We start from the raw sequence: 19,478 nt of genomic DNA on the forward strand, positions 1-19,478 counted from the left end.
AATCGAGAATATGGGCCACTGTGTCGACATTTAATATTTTAAGACAAGCCAAAAATCCATCGAAATATACGAGCAATGAATTTTTGGATAGTTTTTAATTATTAAAAATAGACACTGGGTCGCCGCGGACACTTTGCGGCGCATTCTTTTATTATGTATATACGAGTACATATAATAAAAGAATCAGCTGATTAAAGCAACAATTTGCTAATTAAATTTTTAATTAATAATATGTTTTAAAAATTAAAATAATGTTTTAAATAATATATTATGATATTTTAAACTCGATTAATATTTTCTGGCAGTTATCAGCTGATTTTGTCAAAAAATATTATTTTTTTTTAGAAATATTATTCTTTTTAATATAAAACTGAAGAATGGCGCTTGTGTTGTTCTAGTATACATAAAATTAATATCAAAATTAATTATATTCATATATAATATAAATATTTGCTATTTTTTGGAAAATTTTTTTATATTTCTCGAATGGCGAGAAATATCTTCGATATTTAATCGACACATGATGGTACAAAAATTATATTTGTCAATGGAGTTGAATTTGCACCGTTCGTTCACCTTTCCTCTCCCCACCTTCGATTAGTTTTGCTCTCCTCTATTCATTCAAATATACCGTAGGCATCATCGCGAAATGCGTTGACTGTTAAAGACAGTAGTGAGTATTCGCTGTTCTTCCGAGATAGAATAAGAAGCAAGCAAGATGTGTGTGATGTCCGGACGTAGACGATTCATTAATTCGCTTATCGACAATTATCCATTTAAAAGTGCGTCCGTACGTTCGTCTGATAAACGTCTCTCGGAGAGATACGTATTAAGATAATAAAGGAATATATATAGATTTTGCGCGACAAGCGAAGAGATACCCGCGTGGAAAACGTTTCGTTTTTTGTCAGATGCGATAAAAGTGCGAGAGAAGCATCATAAATGTTCGTTTCTCTGTAATTTTTGTGTTATTACATTCTTTCCGAAATACGAGTGTGTGTGTGTGTGTGTGTGTGTGTGCGCGCGCGCGCGCGTGCGTATGTGTGTGTGCGTGCGTATGTGTGTGCGCGAGTGTGTGCGTGTGCACGCGTGTGTGCGTGTGCGCACGCGGGAAAAATTCGCATACTGTAATCGTCGCAAAATATCAAAGTAGGTATATTTCTCTCAAGGTCGTAAATATATCGGGGATGCTGAGATGTAGATGTATGATGAGATATAGATGTATAGTGTCTCAAAACTTATAATGATGGATTGCAGACTAATGCACGTTTATCTTATTTCGATAGTTATAGAAGTTATCATTAACATTTATCAGTGTGATAAACAAACAATTTCTAAGATAAAATAATTTTAAACTACAGAAGCATTAAATTAAAGTAAACTTAAAATTATATAAAATAAGTCAATTAAAATTAAATTAAAATTAAATAAATTATTAAAACAAATTAAAATTAAAAAAATTAAAAAAATAATGTTAGAAAAATATATTTAAAAAATTAAAAATAAAAATAAAAATGTAATAGATTAATCACACAGTTATCGTTATAAAAATTCTATTAATGATATCTAATTAATTTATGCACAAAATATTCAAATCAATTATTATTGGAGAATTTTTCGTATAATGTTATCTTTTTTTATCGAAATGATTTATAAAAATGTAACTCTCTGTAACTTTCTGTATATAAGGACTTTGCCTTCTCTCTATAAATCAGTTGAAGAATATCCTGTTTTTCCGTATTTATAATTCACTCTCGGGGATACTTTGGGTAAATGTTCGATTATTCCGCGAGAAATCTCTCTCGTGAATTAAAAAAAATAAGTATATCAAGAGAAAATTGCGCGAAATTAATAATCCATTCTGTTATTTTCCTTATGTCATTTTCAAGTTGAAGTAATTTTCGTAAATATTTCTACAATATCTTCGAAATTAACGTGTACCATTTGATTACGGATATCCACCGATTTATCTTATCTTATCAAATCAAAATAATCGAAATGTATCAAAGCAGTATTATCTAATTTTTGCAAAATTTCGATTTCGCGGATAAAAAATACGATCACCGAATAAATTGCAAAAACCATATAAACTTTACACGACTTCGCGTGTGTTATAATATAAGATATCAGAATTGTAAAACTGAGTACAGAGTGACATACAGTGATTATTCCTCTTCGTGGGGTACGGTTTGACCATTTGACGCGAGCAAAACAATATTTTGTGACGTAATAGGATCAATTGCGCAATTGAGCAGCGATTTGGCACAATTGGAAGATTACTTTTTTCGGTCTCTCTTTCGTAGAAAGATCACGTGAGCTCTTTCTAGCTTCTCTTTCCGTTGGGAAATTAATAATCACGTAGAAGTTGATCCTGGGCTTCCGAGAGGTCAGCGCTCAGCACGCGGCCTTCGAGAAAGCGAGATACGGATTTTACAGGGTAAGTGCATTCTACATACCTTTCATAATTGCCTGTTAATTTTTTTTCAATACTAAAGGGATTGAATGTCTCCCGCGAAAAAGTGTGCTTTTATGTAAGAAAAAAAGAAAGAGAAAAAGCAAGGAAGAAACGAGAGAATCGCTTTACAAAAAGTTCTCATTCCCTCATTAAAATATGTATTTAAATTACCTGACAGCAGAAAAGATGTTTTGTGTAACGGATCTTTTGAATATTCAATGGTTGCGTAGAAAATCCACAGCAATAACTTTTGTATATTTTTCTTCATGTTTTTGAGAGGAAGCCGATGATAATCTGTCTAATTCTATGCAAACCGATCGTTTAAAATCCATTTAATCCATTCAATCGCGCTAAATGTTTCTGAAGTCCGCGTACAATCTTATATTATATTTTTTCATAGATAATTTTTCTCCGAATAATTATTTTATATTATAAGACTCTTGTACATTAGAATTGAATCAAATTTTTATGATAAGTACTCTGGAAATTTTTGTTATAAACATAAAATAAAATTAATTATTATATTTAATTAATATACTAGTTTTTGAAAGTCAAAAATTATTTTAAACCAGATAAAGTGTTTCTTATAACTTTCTCAGTGCTGAAAACGATGTCGCAAATCTAATTTTACTAGCACGTTAGGTTTTCGAAATAATTGAGGTTTAATATGCAAAAAATAACTTTTTTATATTTGAGATTTTTTTGTGAAAAAAGTTAAGGTTAAGCATCTCCATGAGTAGTTTCCAGATTTCCCATTTAATCTTTCATGATATGATTAAAAAGTAACATATTGAAATAAGAAAAAATACATTTTTTAGTGGCTGAACAATACATTCATGATATTTGATCAGACTTTTCATATAACTTTGGTTTACAGCATGGTTATTAGCATCCAAAAATCTAATAAGAAACACCTTGTCTGGTTCAAAATAATGAAAAAAAAAATTTATTTTTGTAAACTAATGTTATGGTTGTGTAGTATTGAATATTTTATATTATACAGGATGTTTCCGGATTAAGTGGCCAAACTTAAAATATGAATTCAGGACCTCAAAACACAAAATTTTATCTGGAAGTTTGCTCGCAAACGCTTCGTTGAAGAGATATTGACTTTTGAAGTTTAGAACTATAGGAATGAATAATGTCGAAATATCTCTTTTTCTGTTTTGAAGATCGAAGGTCATTTGCGAGCAAACTTCGAGATAAAATTTTTTTGTTTTAAGGTCCTGAATTCATATTTTAAGTTTGATCATTTAACCTGGAAACACCCTGTATATAAAGGTAATTATATAGTATAGGAAAGCCACCTCCGATGACCTTGACCTTGACATATTTTGTCAAGGTCAAAACCCTGAGTAACCTTCAAAAGATTTTAATTGGGGATCGCTGCTATTAAAAAGTTATTAAGAAATAAATAAAACTGTGTAATGTTTTGTAAAATTATTATTATTTGAGGTTTATATTTGGAAAATTCCACATGGGTTTGCAACATTTCACGCGAAGCCAAGTCCACTTCTATCGCCCCGTGCTTTCAGTGCGAAACAAGGTCTATATTTCCGAAATTCCACATGAATTTGCAACTTTAGATCTTGCAAATATAGACCTCGTTTCGCGCTGAAAGCACGGACTGATTGGGTGAACTTCGCTTTGCATAAAAAGTTGCAAACCCGTGTAAAATTTTTCAAATCTAAATCTTGTTTTGCACTGAAAGCACAGGGTGATGGGAGTGGACCTCGCTACGCGAGAAAAGTTGTAAACTTATGTACATATATGCTATCAAAAAAATTACATTTTATTTAGTAAACTTATTTCATAAATAACTTTTTAATAAACAAAGACCCCCAATTAAAACCATTTGGAGATTACTCAGGTCATGTTGTGACTACACAACATATGTCAAGATCAAGGTCATAGGAGGTGGCTCCCCAATTCTGCATAATTACCTACGACTTATATAAACGTAATATAAAATATTAGCCCTCTTATCTTTCTTTATATTTATTTATTCGCCGCATACTAACATACTCTGCATCTGCATTGTCGTTATATGCACACGTTGTTTATATGCACTGCCGGGATAGCTGCTCTTGGCGAAGTTTCCGAGGCTAGTTTCTCTCTCCGCTCTGCGGTACATTTTATGGGAAAAAGTTTTCTGTAGCCGCCTTCGCCCAGGTGAACTGATCCCGTTTCTTTATGTAATGCCCGGGTTCGCCCAAGTTCAACGCGTGACAGGCATCGTTTTTCATTCACGATGTTTCTTATGAAACTTGAAACATAAAGCGCCAGGCCAGGTTAAACTTTCGATCGGCGCGACAAGCGCTATAAACTTCGTATACGATTGCAGTTTACGGAATATAAAGGACGACGAAGCAAAGATGAGGCTGGGCTGCTGTTCGAAGAGAGACGAAGTCTCCTCCTCGTCGCAACAAAGGCACGAAAGTGGTACGAATGTTATTCGCATTCGATGTAAATTGTAAACTGGAAATGCATGAAAGATGCGCCAGAAGAATATATGTAATTTCGAAAAAGCTGAGAAAAAATTTACTTTAGTAAAAAAATAATTACAATATAAAAAATATGTCCGAGATTGTAATGAATTTTCTTTGCATATATAAAAGAAATTATGGGAGTGTAGAAAGCATTAAAAATATCTGTTTTGCATTTCCAATGTATAATTATACAAAAAAATGCGACAAAATAATGATAAGTCCATTTTGTGCCCATATTAATAAATTTAATTTGTATTTCGAAGTTAGAATTAAAATTTTGAAAGGATATTACATTAGTTATTAAACAAAGTGTTTCTAAATAAATGCAAAAGATTTTAAGAGATGATTCTTTGTCGAAAATTAAGGGGAATTTATCTTCATATAAACATATCCTTCTATATCCCTTCCTAAGAAGTTACATTTCTTCAAAAGGAATGGTAAAAATTAGGTTTATATTTTTTTTTCTTGAAAGCTATATATATTGATTTTACGAAAAAAATAAAAGTAATAAAAAAGTTTATAATGAAATCAAGCTTTCTAACGCATATTTTTAGATGATCACATTCCAGTCCGTTAAAAAATTTTAATAAAAAATTAAATAGGGGTAATTAGTATCATCTCCTTATAACGATGCGGAAAGATGAAAAAATTGTGCAAATGGATATTTGCACATTGCTTCCTCACCATTTTATTTTGCTAATTAAGATGGTTTTTCAATTATGGCTTCCTCATAGAGGAAGCTTAACTTGTACATTGCCATAATTGAAAAACAATCTTAATGAGCAAAATAAAATGGTGAAGAAGCAATGTGCAAGTTAAGTTTTCTTTATGAGGAAGCCATAATTGAAAAACCACCTTAATTGGCGAAATAAAATGGTGAGAAAGTAATGTGCAAATTTCCATTTGCACAATTTTTTTTACATAAAATATTTTTAAAAATTTTCCGTGTGTGTTTGTGTGTGTTCCTTTGCATGTGTGCAGGTGCGTGCGTGCGTATGTATGTGTGTGTTTGTGTATTTATTTTGTTTTAATTTTATAATTTTTTATAAAAGATGGCTACTTTATTCGCATTGAACTTTAAATATTGTAGAATCAATTATTTTTTTTTAAATAATCCGATTCGCTTGTTTTTTTTCGGAGTGATCCAAGTACCTGAATAATTTCATGCATAAAATTTAAACTTGAAATGGTTAATTTACAATTAAAAGAAATTCACCAATTCTCAACAAATTTAATATCAATTATGCTTTAATGATATTTTATTCAGAATTTTCAAAAAGTTAAAAATTAAAATTTTCAAAAAGTTAAAAATTAAAATTTTTAAATAATTAAAAATTTTATAAAAAATAAACCATTTTAAAAATTCTCCCCAAATTAAATATCAATCATTCTTTAACAATATTTTTAAAAGTTTGATAAATTCGATATTTCAAAATTTACGAAAGTTAGAGCATGTACAAACATTTTTTAAAATTGATAATTTTATAAAAAAAAACACTTTTACTGATTCTCATCAAATTAAGTAGCAAACATCCTTTAATAATGCTCCATTTATGTAAAAAAATTTATGTAAAAATATTTGATATCTTAAAATTCACAGAAGATGAAATAACCACATAAATTTTCAAAAAAAAATTTATAAAATCTTTATAAAAATAACCCTTTCACCGATCCTTGTTAAATGCAATACCAAATATCCTTTAATGGTACTTTATTCATGTAAAAAAAATTAGTTCAATATCTCAAAATTTGCGAAAAAATAAAAATGCACATTTCTTAAAAATTCAAAATTTTATAAAAAATGAATCCTTTCACCGATCATCGCCAAACTCAATACCAAACATCCTTAAATGATAGCCTATTTATGTAAAAAAATGTATCCAGCTATCTTAAAATTTACGGAAATTAGAGCAACCAGACTATTTATAAAATCTAAAATTTTATAAAAATCGAATCCTTTCACCGATTCTCGTCAAATTCAATACCAACCATCCTTTAATGATAGTCTATTTATATAAAAAAATTTATCCCGATACCTTAAAATTTACGGAAGTTAGAGCAACCACAGACATTTTTTATAAAATTCAAAATTTTATAAAAATATTGTGCAAATGGAAATTTGCACATTGCTTCCTCAACATATTATTTCGCTGATTAAGATGGTTTTTCAATTATGGCTTCCTCATAGAGGAAGCTTAACTTGCACATTGCTTGATCACAATTTAATTTCGCTTATTAAGAAAGTTTTAAAATTATGGCAATGTGCAAGTTAAGCTTTCTCTATGAGGAAGCCATAATTGAAAAACCATCTTAATTAGCGAAATAATATGTTGAGGAAGCAATGTGCAAATTTCCATTTGCACAATATTTTTCACATAAAATAACATTTTTCAAAATGTCACGTATATGAGACATTCTTTTACAAATCGAACAGATTTTGTAAAAAATATTGGGTCACTTTTTTTATTTGCTTAAAAAATTTTTTACGCGTTTCTTATACAAAATAAGCCGACACGTATTTTGGCATTTTTTTTTTCGTCAATATTTTCGAAAAAACAGGGTTAAAATTTTGAAAACTCGCCGATTATGCACTTATTTAAATCGCGATAACTCCGCTTCTATTCATCGTATAGAGTTCAATTTAGGCTCATTTTCAAGGTAATAGAATTATCTTCATTTTAATGTCGATTATTATTATATTTGTTGTTAACTTGTAATTATTATAAACAATTAAAGTATTTAAAGTCATTTTACTACTCGAGGCCATCAGTTTAAAAATGTAAAAAAAATACCATCGTATTCCTCGTTTCATTTTCTATAAAAATAATATTTTTTTAGAATGGTCATTTGATCCCATCTGTATGGAATAAATTAATTTGTACTGCAGGACGCGCTCCGCGGCGCGCGGCGGCGGACGCTTGGTCGTACTGCGCAGCACATGTATACGCATTCGCGTTTGTGCATGTTCTACCGGAGTCAGTTTCTGGCATCACTGTTCTATACCAGGCACAGTACAGTATATTTTTGACTGTTGAATGTAGTAGACGATTTGTGAGGATTTCGATTTTTGCGGTTTATGTTTTATTATACGTAGATTTAGTTTTAAGAGTGTGCATTTTGAAATGTAGTATGTAATTTGAAGTGTTATTATATTTTGTGAACAAATGTAAGTATTATTATTATCATTCAATGATGCGTATTTTAGTATCCAATGTTTTTTTAGTTATCCAATTCTATATTCTATCGTGTACATACTTACAGTGACATTGAAGATTGAATTATTGTAATTAAAAAATGAATTGATGATTGAATTATTGTAAACAATGTTACCCCATTTTAAGTGTTCGATTTGTAAAAGAATGTCTCATATGTATGTGTATGTGTGTATGTATGTACCCACTCTCGTATGTTTCTTTCGTAAAATTAAAAAATTTACATTATTTGAAAAATTAAAAATTTTATAAAAAATGAATTCATTCACCGATCATCACCAAACTCAATACCAAACATCCTTAAATGATAGTCTATTTATGTAAAAAAATTTATCCAAATATCTTAAAATTTACGTAAAATAGAGCAACTACAGACATTTTTCATAAAATCTAAAATTTTATAAAAATCGAATCCTTTCTCCGATTCTCGTCAAATTCAATATCAACCATTCTATAATGATAGTCTATTCAAGTAAAAAATTTATCTCGATATCTTAAAATTTACGAAAGTTAGAGCAACAACAGACATTTCTCAAAAAATTCAAAATTTTATAAAAAATGAAACACTGTATTTATTTTTATAGAAATAACAGTAAATAAAAGTGTTGTTCTACTTTACTTGTATGCCAAATTGGAACGCTGCAAGTCAAATAGTTTTTGAGATATTTTTTTTAATTTAAAGAAACATTAATGGGCACATACATACATACATACATACACACACACACACACACACACATACGAACATTTTTTAAAAATGTTATTTTTCGGTGTTTTGGAACATTCTGAACACATTGGCATAGAAATCTAAAAAAAAAATTTTTTCATGAAAACAAAGCTTCCTCTATGAGGAAGCAAAAATATTAATAAATGTCCTTCTTACTAGTGGAAAATATCCACTAAATTTTATTTTATAAACTTATCCAAAAAAAATTTGAGAAAAAAATTAGAAACCTAATTTTCACTTTCCCTTCGGAGGAGTGTAACTTCTCAAAGAAGGATATGAAGAGGGACATACACAGGTTGTCTAAAAAGAAACCGAACTTTTGCTGTCCGAATGATACTAGTCGCGCCATGTAGTTGTAATGGGAAAAATTTAACAGCTTGAAAGTTATATTATCAATCATGCACAATAGCATTTGAATCGGTTCAAAACAGCCCGTTGTTTAGCGCGAAATATAAGAAATGTTTCGTGACCCTCGTCACAAAACCGCTAGAACCGATAGAACAACGCGTCAACATTAAGTTCTGCGTGAAACTAAAGAAAACTTTTACCGAAACGTTTACGTTACTAAAACAAGTGTATGGGGATAACTGCCTATCCCATACACAAGTTTACGGCTGGTTTACTCGATTCAAAAACGGCCGGGAATCAATTGAAGACGACCCGAAAAGTGGTCGAAGACGTCGACTATGGACACTAACATTGAAAAAGTGCGTCAAATATTGGGCCAGCATCCGAATGTGACCTGTAGAATATTGGCAGAGGAGTTGGGAGTGTCCAAGGACGCCAAAATTAAAAATTCCAATGAAAGGGACACGTTACAAGGACATTTCCGAGATTAAGGCCGCCGTGACCGCAGTATTGAACAAGATACCGAAACAGAAGTTGGAAAGGTCTTTCAAAATGTTCATTACTCGTTCTGAACGATGTATTGATGCAGAGGGAGCTTATTTTGAATAAAGAAACGTATTTATAAAAACACTTCTTGAATTTTTTTTTTTCTACAGCAAAAGTTCGGTTTCTTTTTAGACAACCTGTGTATGTTTAGTGAGAGGTATATGTTTACATGAAAAACCCCTCTTAAAATTTTGGACAAAGAATTATTTCCTAAAGTTTTTCGCATGTATTTAGAAATACCCTGTATATATTTGACAAGTCTTCTTTTTAATACAAATCGATGCATAATTTTTTATAATAGTGTTTCTTTAATTTTTTTTATTTTTACAGGAGTTACAAAAGATCCCTTACGAAGCAGTATAGAAAAATTTGGATTTTATCAAATAGTGACGTTCGCATTTATAAGCATACCAATAATGTTATCGGCACTGTTTATGCTTTCTTACGTATTTACCGCAGGCGAAGTTAAATACAGGTACGAATACATGTAATTTGTCTAATTATTTAAATACTTCTTCACACGTGACGTCCAATTATATTTGTACAACATTACAAAACATTAAATTCTTCAAAGATTAGAAAATTAATAATCAATTGTCCAAATACAGATGTTTAGTGCCGGAATGTGAGCATCAGGAAAATGCGACATTCGACGATGAATCATCATGGATCAACATTTCCGCCCCGAAGGTCAAAGGAGACATCTCTGGTTGTGTACGTTATATGATGGTGCATAATCATTCGGACTCATGTTCAACGACAACGTTCACTAATGTAACTAGTGAATGCGATTCTTGGGTTTACAATCCAAACGAGCATACGATACTGGACGAGGTAAGGTTGGCTCGTTTATAAGCAATGCGTATACAGGATGTAACTGAACAAACATATACAGAGCACACCATAAATTCTCAGGCCCCAATTTGGAGACTATTTTTCCTCAGTGGAAATGTCGAGGCACCAATAATAATTTTCAAGTTATCAATGATTGAAAAAGGGCTTCTCGCAAACTTTGTGGAGTTAAAATGTTAACAAAACTACATTCTTTAGTTATTTTCAGATAGAGTTTATTTTAATAGAATTTTAATTTAAGGCTTAGTTATAAAGACACAAGATGGCAAAAATTGAGAACATGTGTAAAAAATAATGACCTCCTTTGACGTTTTCGTTGAGGAAAAATCGTTTTCAAATTGGTCACAGAATCTGATGGTGTGCTCTATATATGTTTTTTCAGTTACCCTGTATATTTCCTTTCTTTTTAATATTAATGTGTCGTTAACCATAAGAAATATAGTGGTTATATTGGCACTGCTTTTGCTTCTTTTTCTTGTCTAGTGTCTCTATTGTTCTTAGCGTTGACCTATCAGTACATAACTAACTCCTTTATTTAGTGTTAAATCTTTTCGTTTTTACTCTTTTGCCAATTATAACTTCATATTATTTTTCCATTTTTATTCAGAAAGGTCCATACAGCTTTTAACAGTTCGATTCTAACGTTTTTTAGTCAGTCGTCAATGTTATAAGGATAAGTAACCTCTAATTTTTCCAGCGCCCTATAATAGTGTATTTCTTGCTTCTTCTAACCTATTGCATCTGAATACAAAATGATATATATCCTGCGATTCTTTATCGCACTCGCAAATTGCGTCCTCTATACAGCTTTTCCTAGCAAGTGACTCTTTCAAATTGTAGTGGTTAGCCCTCAGTTGGTTTATCATAGTAATTAGACCGCGTGGTTCGTTTATACATTTAAACCAAACTTGTCTTGCTTTTTTGTTATAATATTCTTTGAAAAACTTGATCCCTTTAAATTCTCCTTCCCGCTCTAATCTATTTTTTGTTCTACTAAACATTTCTTCTTTAAAGATTGCTATCCAATCTTTAGTCGGCACTTTTATTCTATGATCACTTTCTTCCTCTGTAACTTCCTTCGCTAGATCATCTGCTACCTCATTTCCTAATATACCTACATGACTTGGGATCCAGCCTATTACTATTTTAATTTGTCTATCTTTCTCGCTAACTTTATTCTTAGTAAACGAATATATTTTTTTCTTAAATTTGTAAATATATTTATTTTAATATACGCTTAGTTTATTACTTTGTAGCGCCTTACATGTACTTAAAGAGTCCGTTAGTATTAATACGTCATTTTTTACGTTGTTTTCTATTAAATATCCTATCGCTTTTTCTATGGCTATAACTTCTGCGGTGTAGATAGAGCTTTTATTATTTATACTGATTTTGTATGCTATCTCGCTATTTTCTATTGCTATTCCTATTCCTGTGCTTTTTTTATTTATCTGCTTAGATCCGTCAGTGTACATATAATCATGTCTTCTTTGCATAAATTATATCTTGTCCTATACCTCTCTAATAATTCTGTGTCGTTTACTTTTTTTTCCTCTTCTCTTTATCTATATCCGTGTTCACTGTCACCTTTTCTGTTAATGGCTAATAATTGTCGTTGTAAATCTCAAATCTACCCGACCTCTCTAATTCCGGTAAATATCTCCTAAAACTTCTCCATGATTCAGTGAGAACGTTATTTTTTCTTCTGGGATTACATAAGTCTATATCTGTTTTCTAATATTTCTAGCCTATTCAGTTAACCTATTAACTCTTTATCGCCGTATTGGTATGCCTTAATCCAGAAGTTCCTAGCTAACAAGCCCGCTCGTTTTTCCATTCTCATGACTTCGCTAAGCATAACATATTAGTCGGTGTACTATTCCTGTATCCTAGCGCTATTTTTATTCCCTTATATTGTAGTTTCTTAATTTTCTCTTTTCCTCTCCAGTCTTTAGGAAAATAGATAAACAAACCGTAATCTATCACCAATCTTACGTAGCTCTTATATATAAGGAAAGCTGTATTCGTCTCCATGCCCCAAAGAGACTCCATTCAGGAATTTAAAAATGTTACACGCTCTATTTGCTTTGTCTTCGATCAGCTCTGTTTGCTTATCGAATTTCAGTTGGTTATCATAAAGAATACCTAAGAATTTAGCGTTGTATATTTCCTTTTTTTTTTTTTTTTTTTTTGGTGAGTTTAACGTGTCTTTAACCGAAGCAGTCTATGGTTATATTGACACAAAACTTATTTCTTTCTATTACTTGTCTGTTATCTCTAATTTCTTGTAAGTGTCTTATTAATTATAACCAGTCCCCTTTTTTTCCCCCCCCACCTATTTAACATCTTAGATTATTTTCCCGCTTTTTTTCAAGAAAATCTATACGGCTTTTAATGGCTCTATGTTAATATTCCTTAACCATTCATCTATATTATACGGATATTTAACTTCTAGTTTTTCTAAAGTCCTATATAATGTGTTTCTTTCCTCCTCTAGTCTATCACATCGAAATACGAAGTGATATATATCTTGCGATATATTCTCTTTCACATTCACACATTGCATCTTCTATATATGTTTTCCTGGCTAGAGATTCTTTTAAGTTGTAATGATTAGCCCTTAACCGATTAATCATGGTGATTAGGCCACGTGGTTCATTTATACTCCTAAACCAAACTTGACTTGTTTCTTTATTATAATATTCATTGAAAAACTTAATTCCTTTGAATTCGCCTTCTCGTTCTAGTCTTTTTTTGGTTTTATTAAACATTTCTTCTTTAAACGTTGCTATCCAGTCTTTAACTGGTATTTTAATTCTGCTATCACTTTCCTCCTCTGTAGCTTCTTTAGCTAATTTATCTGCTACCTCATTCCCTAAGATGCCTATATGGCTCGGAATCCAACCTATTACTACTTTAATTTCCTTGTCATCTTCACTTAAGTTATTATTATTTTTTTTAACAGGTATATTTTTTCTTTCATTTTGTATACATATTTATTCTGATATACGTTTAACTTGTTATTCTGCAATGACTTACATGCACTCAAAGAATCCGTTAATATTAATATGTCTTTTTTAATATTATTATCCAGTAAGTAACTTACCGCTTTTTCTAAGGCTAAAACTTCTGCAGTATAGTTAGAGCATCTATTACTAATACTAATTTTATACGCTATTTCGCTATTTTCTATCGCTATACCAATCCCAGTACTTTTTTTGTTTTTTTGTTTAGAACCGTCAGTAAATATAGTCATATGATCCTTGCTTAAATTATATCTTTCCTTGAATCTATCCAATGATTCTGCATCGCTAAATTTACTTTTCTTTCTTTCTTTACCAATATCCGTATTTACCGTCACTTGTTCAGTTAATGGCCAATAATTGTCATTATATATTTCGAATTTACCTACTCTATCTAACTCAGGTAAGTATTTTCTAAAGTTCCGCCATGAATATGTAAATACGTTAATTTTTCCTCTTGGATTAGTAAGCCTATGTCTATATTCCATTATTTCTAGCCTATTCATTTGTCCAACTAATTCCTTATTACCATATTGATATAACTTTATCCAGAAATTCCTTGCTAGTACACCCGCTCGTTCTTCCATTCGCATTACTTTAGCCTCTGTAAGCATTATGTTAGTGGGTGTGCTGTTTCTATAGCCTAATGCTATTCTTACTCCTTTATACTGTAGTTTTTCAATTTTTTCTTTTCCTCTCCAGTCTTTAGGAAAATACACGAACAGACCATAATCAATGACCGACCTAATATAACTCTTGTATATTAATAAAGCTGTGTTGGTCTCCATACCCCAAGAGACTCCATTTAAGAATTTTAGTATATTACATGCTCTATTTGCTTTATCTTTAATCATATCTGCTTGTTTATCAAATTTTAATTCGTTATCAAATAAGATCCCTAGGAATTTAGCATTTTTAGCGCAACTTATGTAGCTATCTTTTATCTGGATTCGGATCCTTTTATCAATTTTGCCTGATCTGTTAAAATCAATAATTTGTGTCTTTTCAGGTTCAAGTTCTAAACCTAAGTTATTTAAATTGTCGTTTATAGTCGCTATCGCCTCTTCTAGTTGTTCTGCTAACTCCACTACCTTGCTTCCTGTCACATAGACCGCTATGTCGTCTGCAAATTGAATTACTTTAACGTTATATTTAATACCCTCTGTGATGTCTTTAGTATACAAGGCGTAAAGGATTGGACTTATTACTCCTCCCTGTGGTAGACCTTTATTAACTGTTCTATACACTTCTTCGTCTTTACTCACTATGAATTTCGTTTTTCTATCAAGCATCCATTCGTTGACATAATTAACAATCTTGTTTGGGCATCCTTCCTTTATTAATTTTTCTATTAATATATTTCTTCTCACATTGTCATATGCGGATGTCACGTCCAGGAAAGCTGCTAGTGTGTGATGATCTTGTAACATTCCTGTCTCCGCTTGAACGTTGAGCCTCACTATATTATCTATGCATGATCTCCCTTTTCTAAATCCATTTTGATTTTTATCTAGTTTGTCATTATGCTCGGCCCACCACACTAATCTATCATTTACCATTCTTTCTAATACTTTACTCATACACGATGACAATGCAATCGGTCTAACTTTCTCCTTATTACTTTTGTCGATAAAGATGATCTGATACTCTTTCCATTCTTCAAATAGCTGTTCGTTTAAGTAACAATGGTTACACAATGTTAATAATTCTTCCTTATATTTCTGCGTCAGATTCTTGATCATTTTGTAATCAATTTGGTCTCTTCCAGGCGATGATTTTTCCCTCACACTATTCATAGCTCTCTCTAATTCTTCTATAATAAATGGGTTATTCAAATCTTGATTGGTCTCGTTTGTGATTCGAATCTCATTATTTTCCTTGTCCATTTCCACCCACGGAGGGGAAATCTTGTCTATATTTTTTTAAATTTCTTCCTCTCTATTTTTTACTTGCCATTTATTCCATTCTATAGTGTTCATATTGTTTTTAATAACTCTCATTTTGTTCCATACGTATTTTATATTTATATTTTTATTTAAACTGCTAGTAAAATTTCGGAAATTTTCTCTTTTTTTCTGCTTGATCACTTTTCTGGCTAGTGCTCTTGTCCTTTTATATTCTATGAAACTGTTGAGGTCTTGATTCCTAATGTATTCCTTTAGCGATTTTTTTCTATCTTCTATTGCTATATCGCATTCATTGTCCCACCATTCAACCGGATTTCTCGTTTTTTTCGGTTTATTCCTAGATGTTGATATATTAGGTCCTTCCTTAATGGGATGTCCATATGTTGCTATTTGTATTGCCTCTTTCATAGTAGTTGTAATTCTTACGTATTTATCATGCTCATCCATGTGTTCAAAGTCTTGATTAAATATTTTTTTTTCTTGTTGTTCTAAAATGTCTACGTAGCTGTTCCAATTAGTTTTTATTTTAGAAATTCTATTAGTTTTTTTAGTGTATGGTAGCCTCCTAACATTAATGTCACACATGACAGGAAAATGGTCGGAACCCCAGGTATCTTCTCCTTGATGGTGTTTTACTAAGCTGAATAAACTGCCGGAAGTAAATATGAGATCCAGGTTACTGGATCTAGTGCCTCCTTCGCCTATTCGTGATAAAGTATCCCTGTTAACAATGTACATATTCATATCTTCGAGCTCTTCGAATAAGTTTTCTCCATTCTTGTCTGTATTTACACAATTCCATATTCTATTGTGCGCGTTAAAGTCACCTATCATAATTAAGGATTCACTGTTGTCACATGATTCAATTATGGTTTTCCAAACTCCTGGGTGTTCGTTGTTACCTGGCCTTCTATACACTCCTATGATGCTGATATCTTTGTCTAATCTTTTAATTTTGATACCCATCACTTCTATGTTATCTGAGATATTCCGATAACTTTTTAATTTCTTCAAAGTATAGATCTTTCTTTATTATAAAAGCAACTCCTCCTGCGCCTGTAATCAACCCTGTTCTCCTATTCTTAGTGATGATGTTGTAGCCAGAAATGCGATATTTATCTCTATCACTGTTCTTCGTTTCTGTTATGATGCTGACATCAAAGTCTTGAACCCTTTTACATAGTTCTTCTTTTTTATTCTTCCATCCTCGTGCGTTCCATGTCATTATTTTTAAGTCCATTATTTCTCTGATAAATTTTCTTCTTCCTTCTTCCTTTCTGTTAGTCTTGACTTTTCTTCACTTCTATGAGCATGTAAACTAGGTATATTATTGTACTTCACACGTTCCTATATGAGTTCTAATATTCTTTCCATCTTTTCATTATGAATTGTCAACATGTGATCTATCTTTTCCTCCATTTTTTTAATGGCGTTATTCTCCGTCAATTTAGCCAATTGTAACTCTGATTCTGTTACCTCTTCTTCTTGATAAATCCCATTATGACGTCCTCGCAGTGCTAGGCCGTAATTATTCTTATTTATTTCTTCTTCTCTTGTGTCATATTCTTTATAAAATATCTTTCTTCTCTTCTATCATTTATTCTTCGTTCGGGGAGCCTCTTTTCCCTATTGTTGTTCTTCTCTATATCTGTTGTATTATAGTATTTTTTTTTTCCAATTTGTTAGAAGTCACCTCAGAATACATTCTCGTCGAATAGTTGAACGGTCTGTTCATTGTTGTTGCAGAATCTATCATATCCGGTTGCCTTGCGTTAATGGATGGCCATTCTTTATCATTCCTCCAATGTACATGATCATTTTTATTATTTCTATTGCCTTCCTTCATAATTTGTCTAGCCTCTTGTATATTCTTATTACTTTCCGCCATTATCTTCTTAAGTTGAAAATTATGTTGATACTCTTGACATCTTCTATATGTAGGTTTGTGGTTCCTGGAACAATTTGAACACTTAATTTCTTTTTCACATATGCCATGATAATCTTCACCACATATTATACAGAGTCTGGGTATTCTGCATTCCGTTTTATAATGTCCAAACCTGAAGCAGTTAAAGCATTGTTTAACTGGTTCCATGAACGGTCTTACCTTAATGGCCATGAGACCGCCAAATATTTTGATTTCAGTTGGCAAATCATTACCTTCCACTGTAATTAAGATTTGGTGTGAGTACTTATTCGTGACTTGCTTGCTTTCTGGATCTCTATATCTCTTCCTCATCCTTTCCAGTTGTATGATTCCATTGGTATCGTCGATTGCTTCTACGAGTTCATGTAGGGGCATGTCCATATCCCAGTCCGCTATAACACCCTTACGCCTTCTAACTCTACTGGGTATTGAATAAATTATTCTTTTATCCATAACTTTACTATCTTTATCCAGACATCTATTAGCATCAATAATATTTCTAAAATATATTTCTGATTTATTATAACCTATGTTTTTTATTTTAATCACTTTAAATTTATTATTGAATATGTCAGAAGATATCTTTATTGCATTATGGGCCCTAATCTTAGCTCTATACTGAGGATTTACCCTAGCTTCGACTAAAATATCGCCTTTGTGACTAGCTTTAAATCTTTGGTCTGTATCTTTAGTCTTTTCTATCGCCCTGTCCTCTATCTCCTCCTCATATATTAATTTGTTGTTAATTCTTATCATCTTAACCCTATTATCAGTTCGTTTTTCTCTTCCTTCATTAGTACTGGGATCAGTAATTTGATCAACTTCCATTATTTCTTTGCTATCTAATTCTTTATCCTTCTCTACTCTACTAGTATCTGTTACTTTATTTCGCTCGTATTCTATCTCACTATCTTGTTGTGTCTTTGTTTTATCTATATTTACGTCTACCTCTCTATCGCCTAAAGCATTTTTATTTTTATTTCCAATCATCTTCACTTTTTCTTTTTTCAGCGACTTTACATTACTAGTTCGCGAAGTTGGAATCTTAGTATTATTATATGTCTTAATTATATCCGCTTTTAACTTACTCATATCACTATTTTCTTTTAAAAATTCATTTAATTGAAATATTTTTTTGCCTGTCTTTTCAATAACTATATTTTCATTCTCTTCCATTACATCCTTCTTTGTCTCTATTGTTAAACCTAACCCTATTTGGGAGGTCGAAATCAATTAACCGATTTCGACCCTCTTTTACCTGCCGTATGGACTTTCCTTCAATAGATGACAATTAGACCGATTATTCTCCTGGATCTCTCGTCTCTTTAAGCGTCCAAATAGCTATGATATTTCTAATTTCACACTATTATCGCTAATCTCAACTCAAACGCACGTCCCTTGAACCGCCTGTCGTAACTCATCTGTATATTTCCTTGAGATTTGTTCAGGTTATGTATATTTTCTCGAGATTTGTTTAGGATAGAGTTAAGGTTAGGGTTAGGGTTAGGGTAGGTTAGGTTAGGTTAGGTCTAGGGGGAAAGCTTTCTGTAACTGTCTTCTGTAGCCGCTACTTGTGAAAAGTAGAGGCGGATTCATTCTTTCTTTTATCCTGACGCAGTGGGACTTTACCTGCGACTCTAATCGATGGAAACTCACGCTAGTGGGAACAATACAGAGCATTGGTTTGTTCACTGGCTTGATGTTCGCTGGATTCATATCTGACAGGTGAGAGATGCAGAGATTACTCCCGTATACATATATGCAACATTTCTCCCCCGTTAATTAATTATCTCTGAATAAAATATCTTTCTCAACGTTCGGACGTGACGCCATCGCGTTATACCATAATTTCACGTATTTGTACGTTGTATGAAAAGAGATAGAGATAAAAAATATAATTCTAAACATCAGTATACATATGAAGGATTGGATAACAATTTAATAATTTAGAGTACTTTTTTTATTATTGGTTTTGCTCTGTACATATAAATC

General features: G+C 31.6%; 1 protein-coding gene across 4 annotated transcripts in view; it reads left to right on the plus strand.

Moving 5' to 3' along the window:
• Positions 1-676: 676 nt before the first annotated feature.
• Positions 677-19,478, plus strand: part of LOC145941625 (organic cation/carnitine transporter 2-like) — a 34,378-nt gene continuing 15,576 nt past the window's right edge. The window contains exons 1-6 of one of the 4 annotated variants that reach the window (XM_083047803.1): positions 677-1,149; positions 1,890-2,437; positions 4,800-4,897; positions 10,108-10,252; positions 10,386-10,611; positions 19,105-19,211. In XM_083047803.1, the coding sequence (XP_082903929.1) occupies positions 4,831-4,897; positions 10,108-10,252; positions 10,386-10,611; positions 19,105-19,211 (545 nt within the window). In that variant the 5' untranslated portion in view covers positions 677-1,149; positions 1,890-2,437; positions 4,800-4,830. Of the gene's footprint in view, positions 1,150-1,889; positions 2,438-4,799; positions 4,898-8,093; positions 8,111-10,107; positions 10,253-10,385; positions 10,612-19,104; positions 19,212-19,478 lie in introns of those variants that run through there. The other 3 variants (XM_083047804.1, XM_083047805.1, XM_083047806.1) reach the window with 3 other exon arrangements.

Source organism: Prenolepis imparis, unplaced genomic scaffold, assembly GCF_030444845.1.
Source record: "Prenolepis imparis isolate NDT839.2.m4 unplaced genomic scaffold, iyPreImpa1.0 SCAF_10, whole genome shotgun sequence".
Taxonomy (NCBI): Eukaryota; Metazoa; Arthropoda; class Insecta; order Hymenoptera; family Formicidae; genus Prenolepis; species Prenolepis imparis.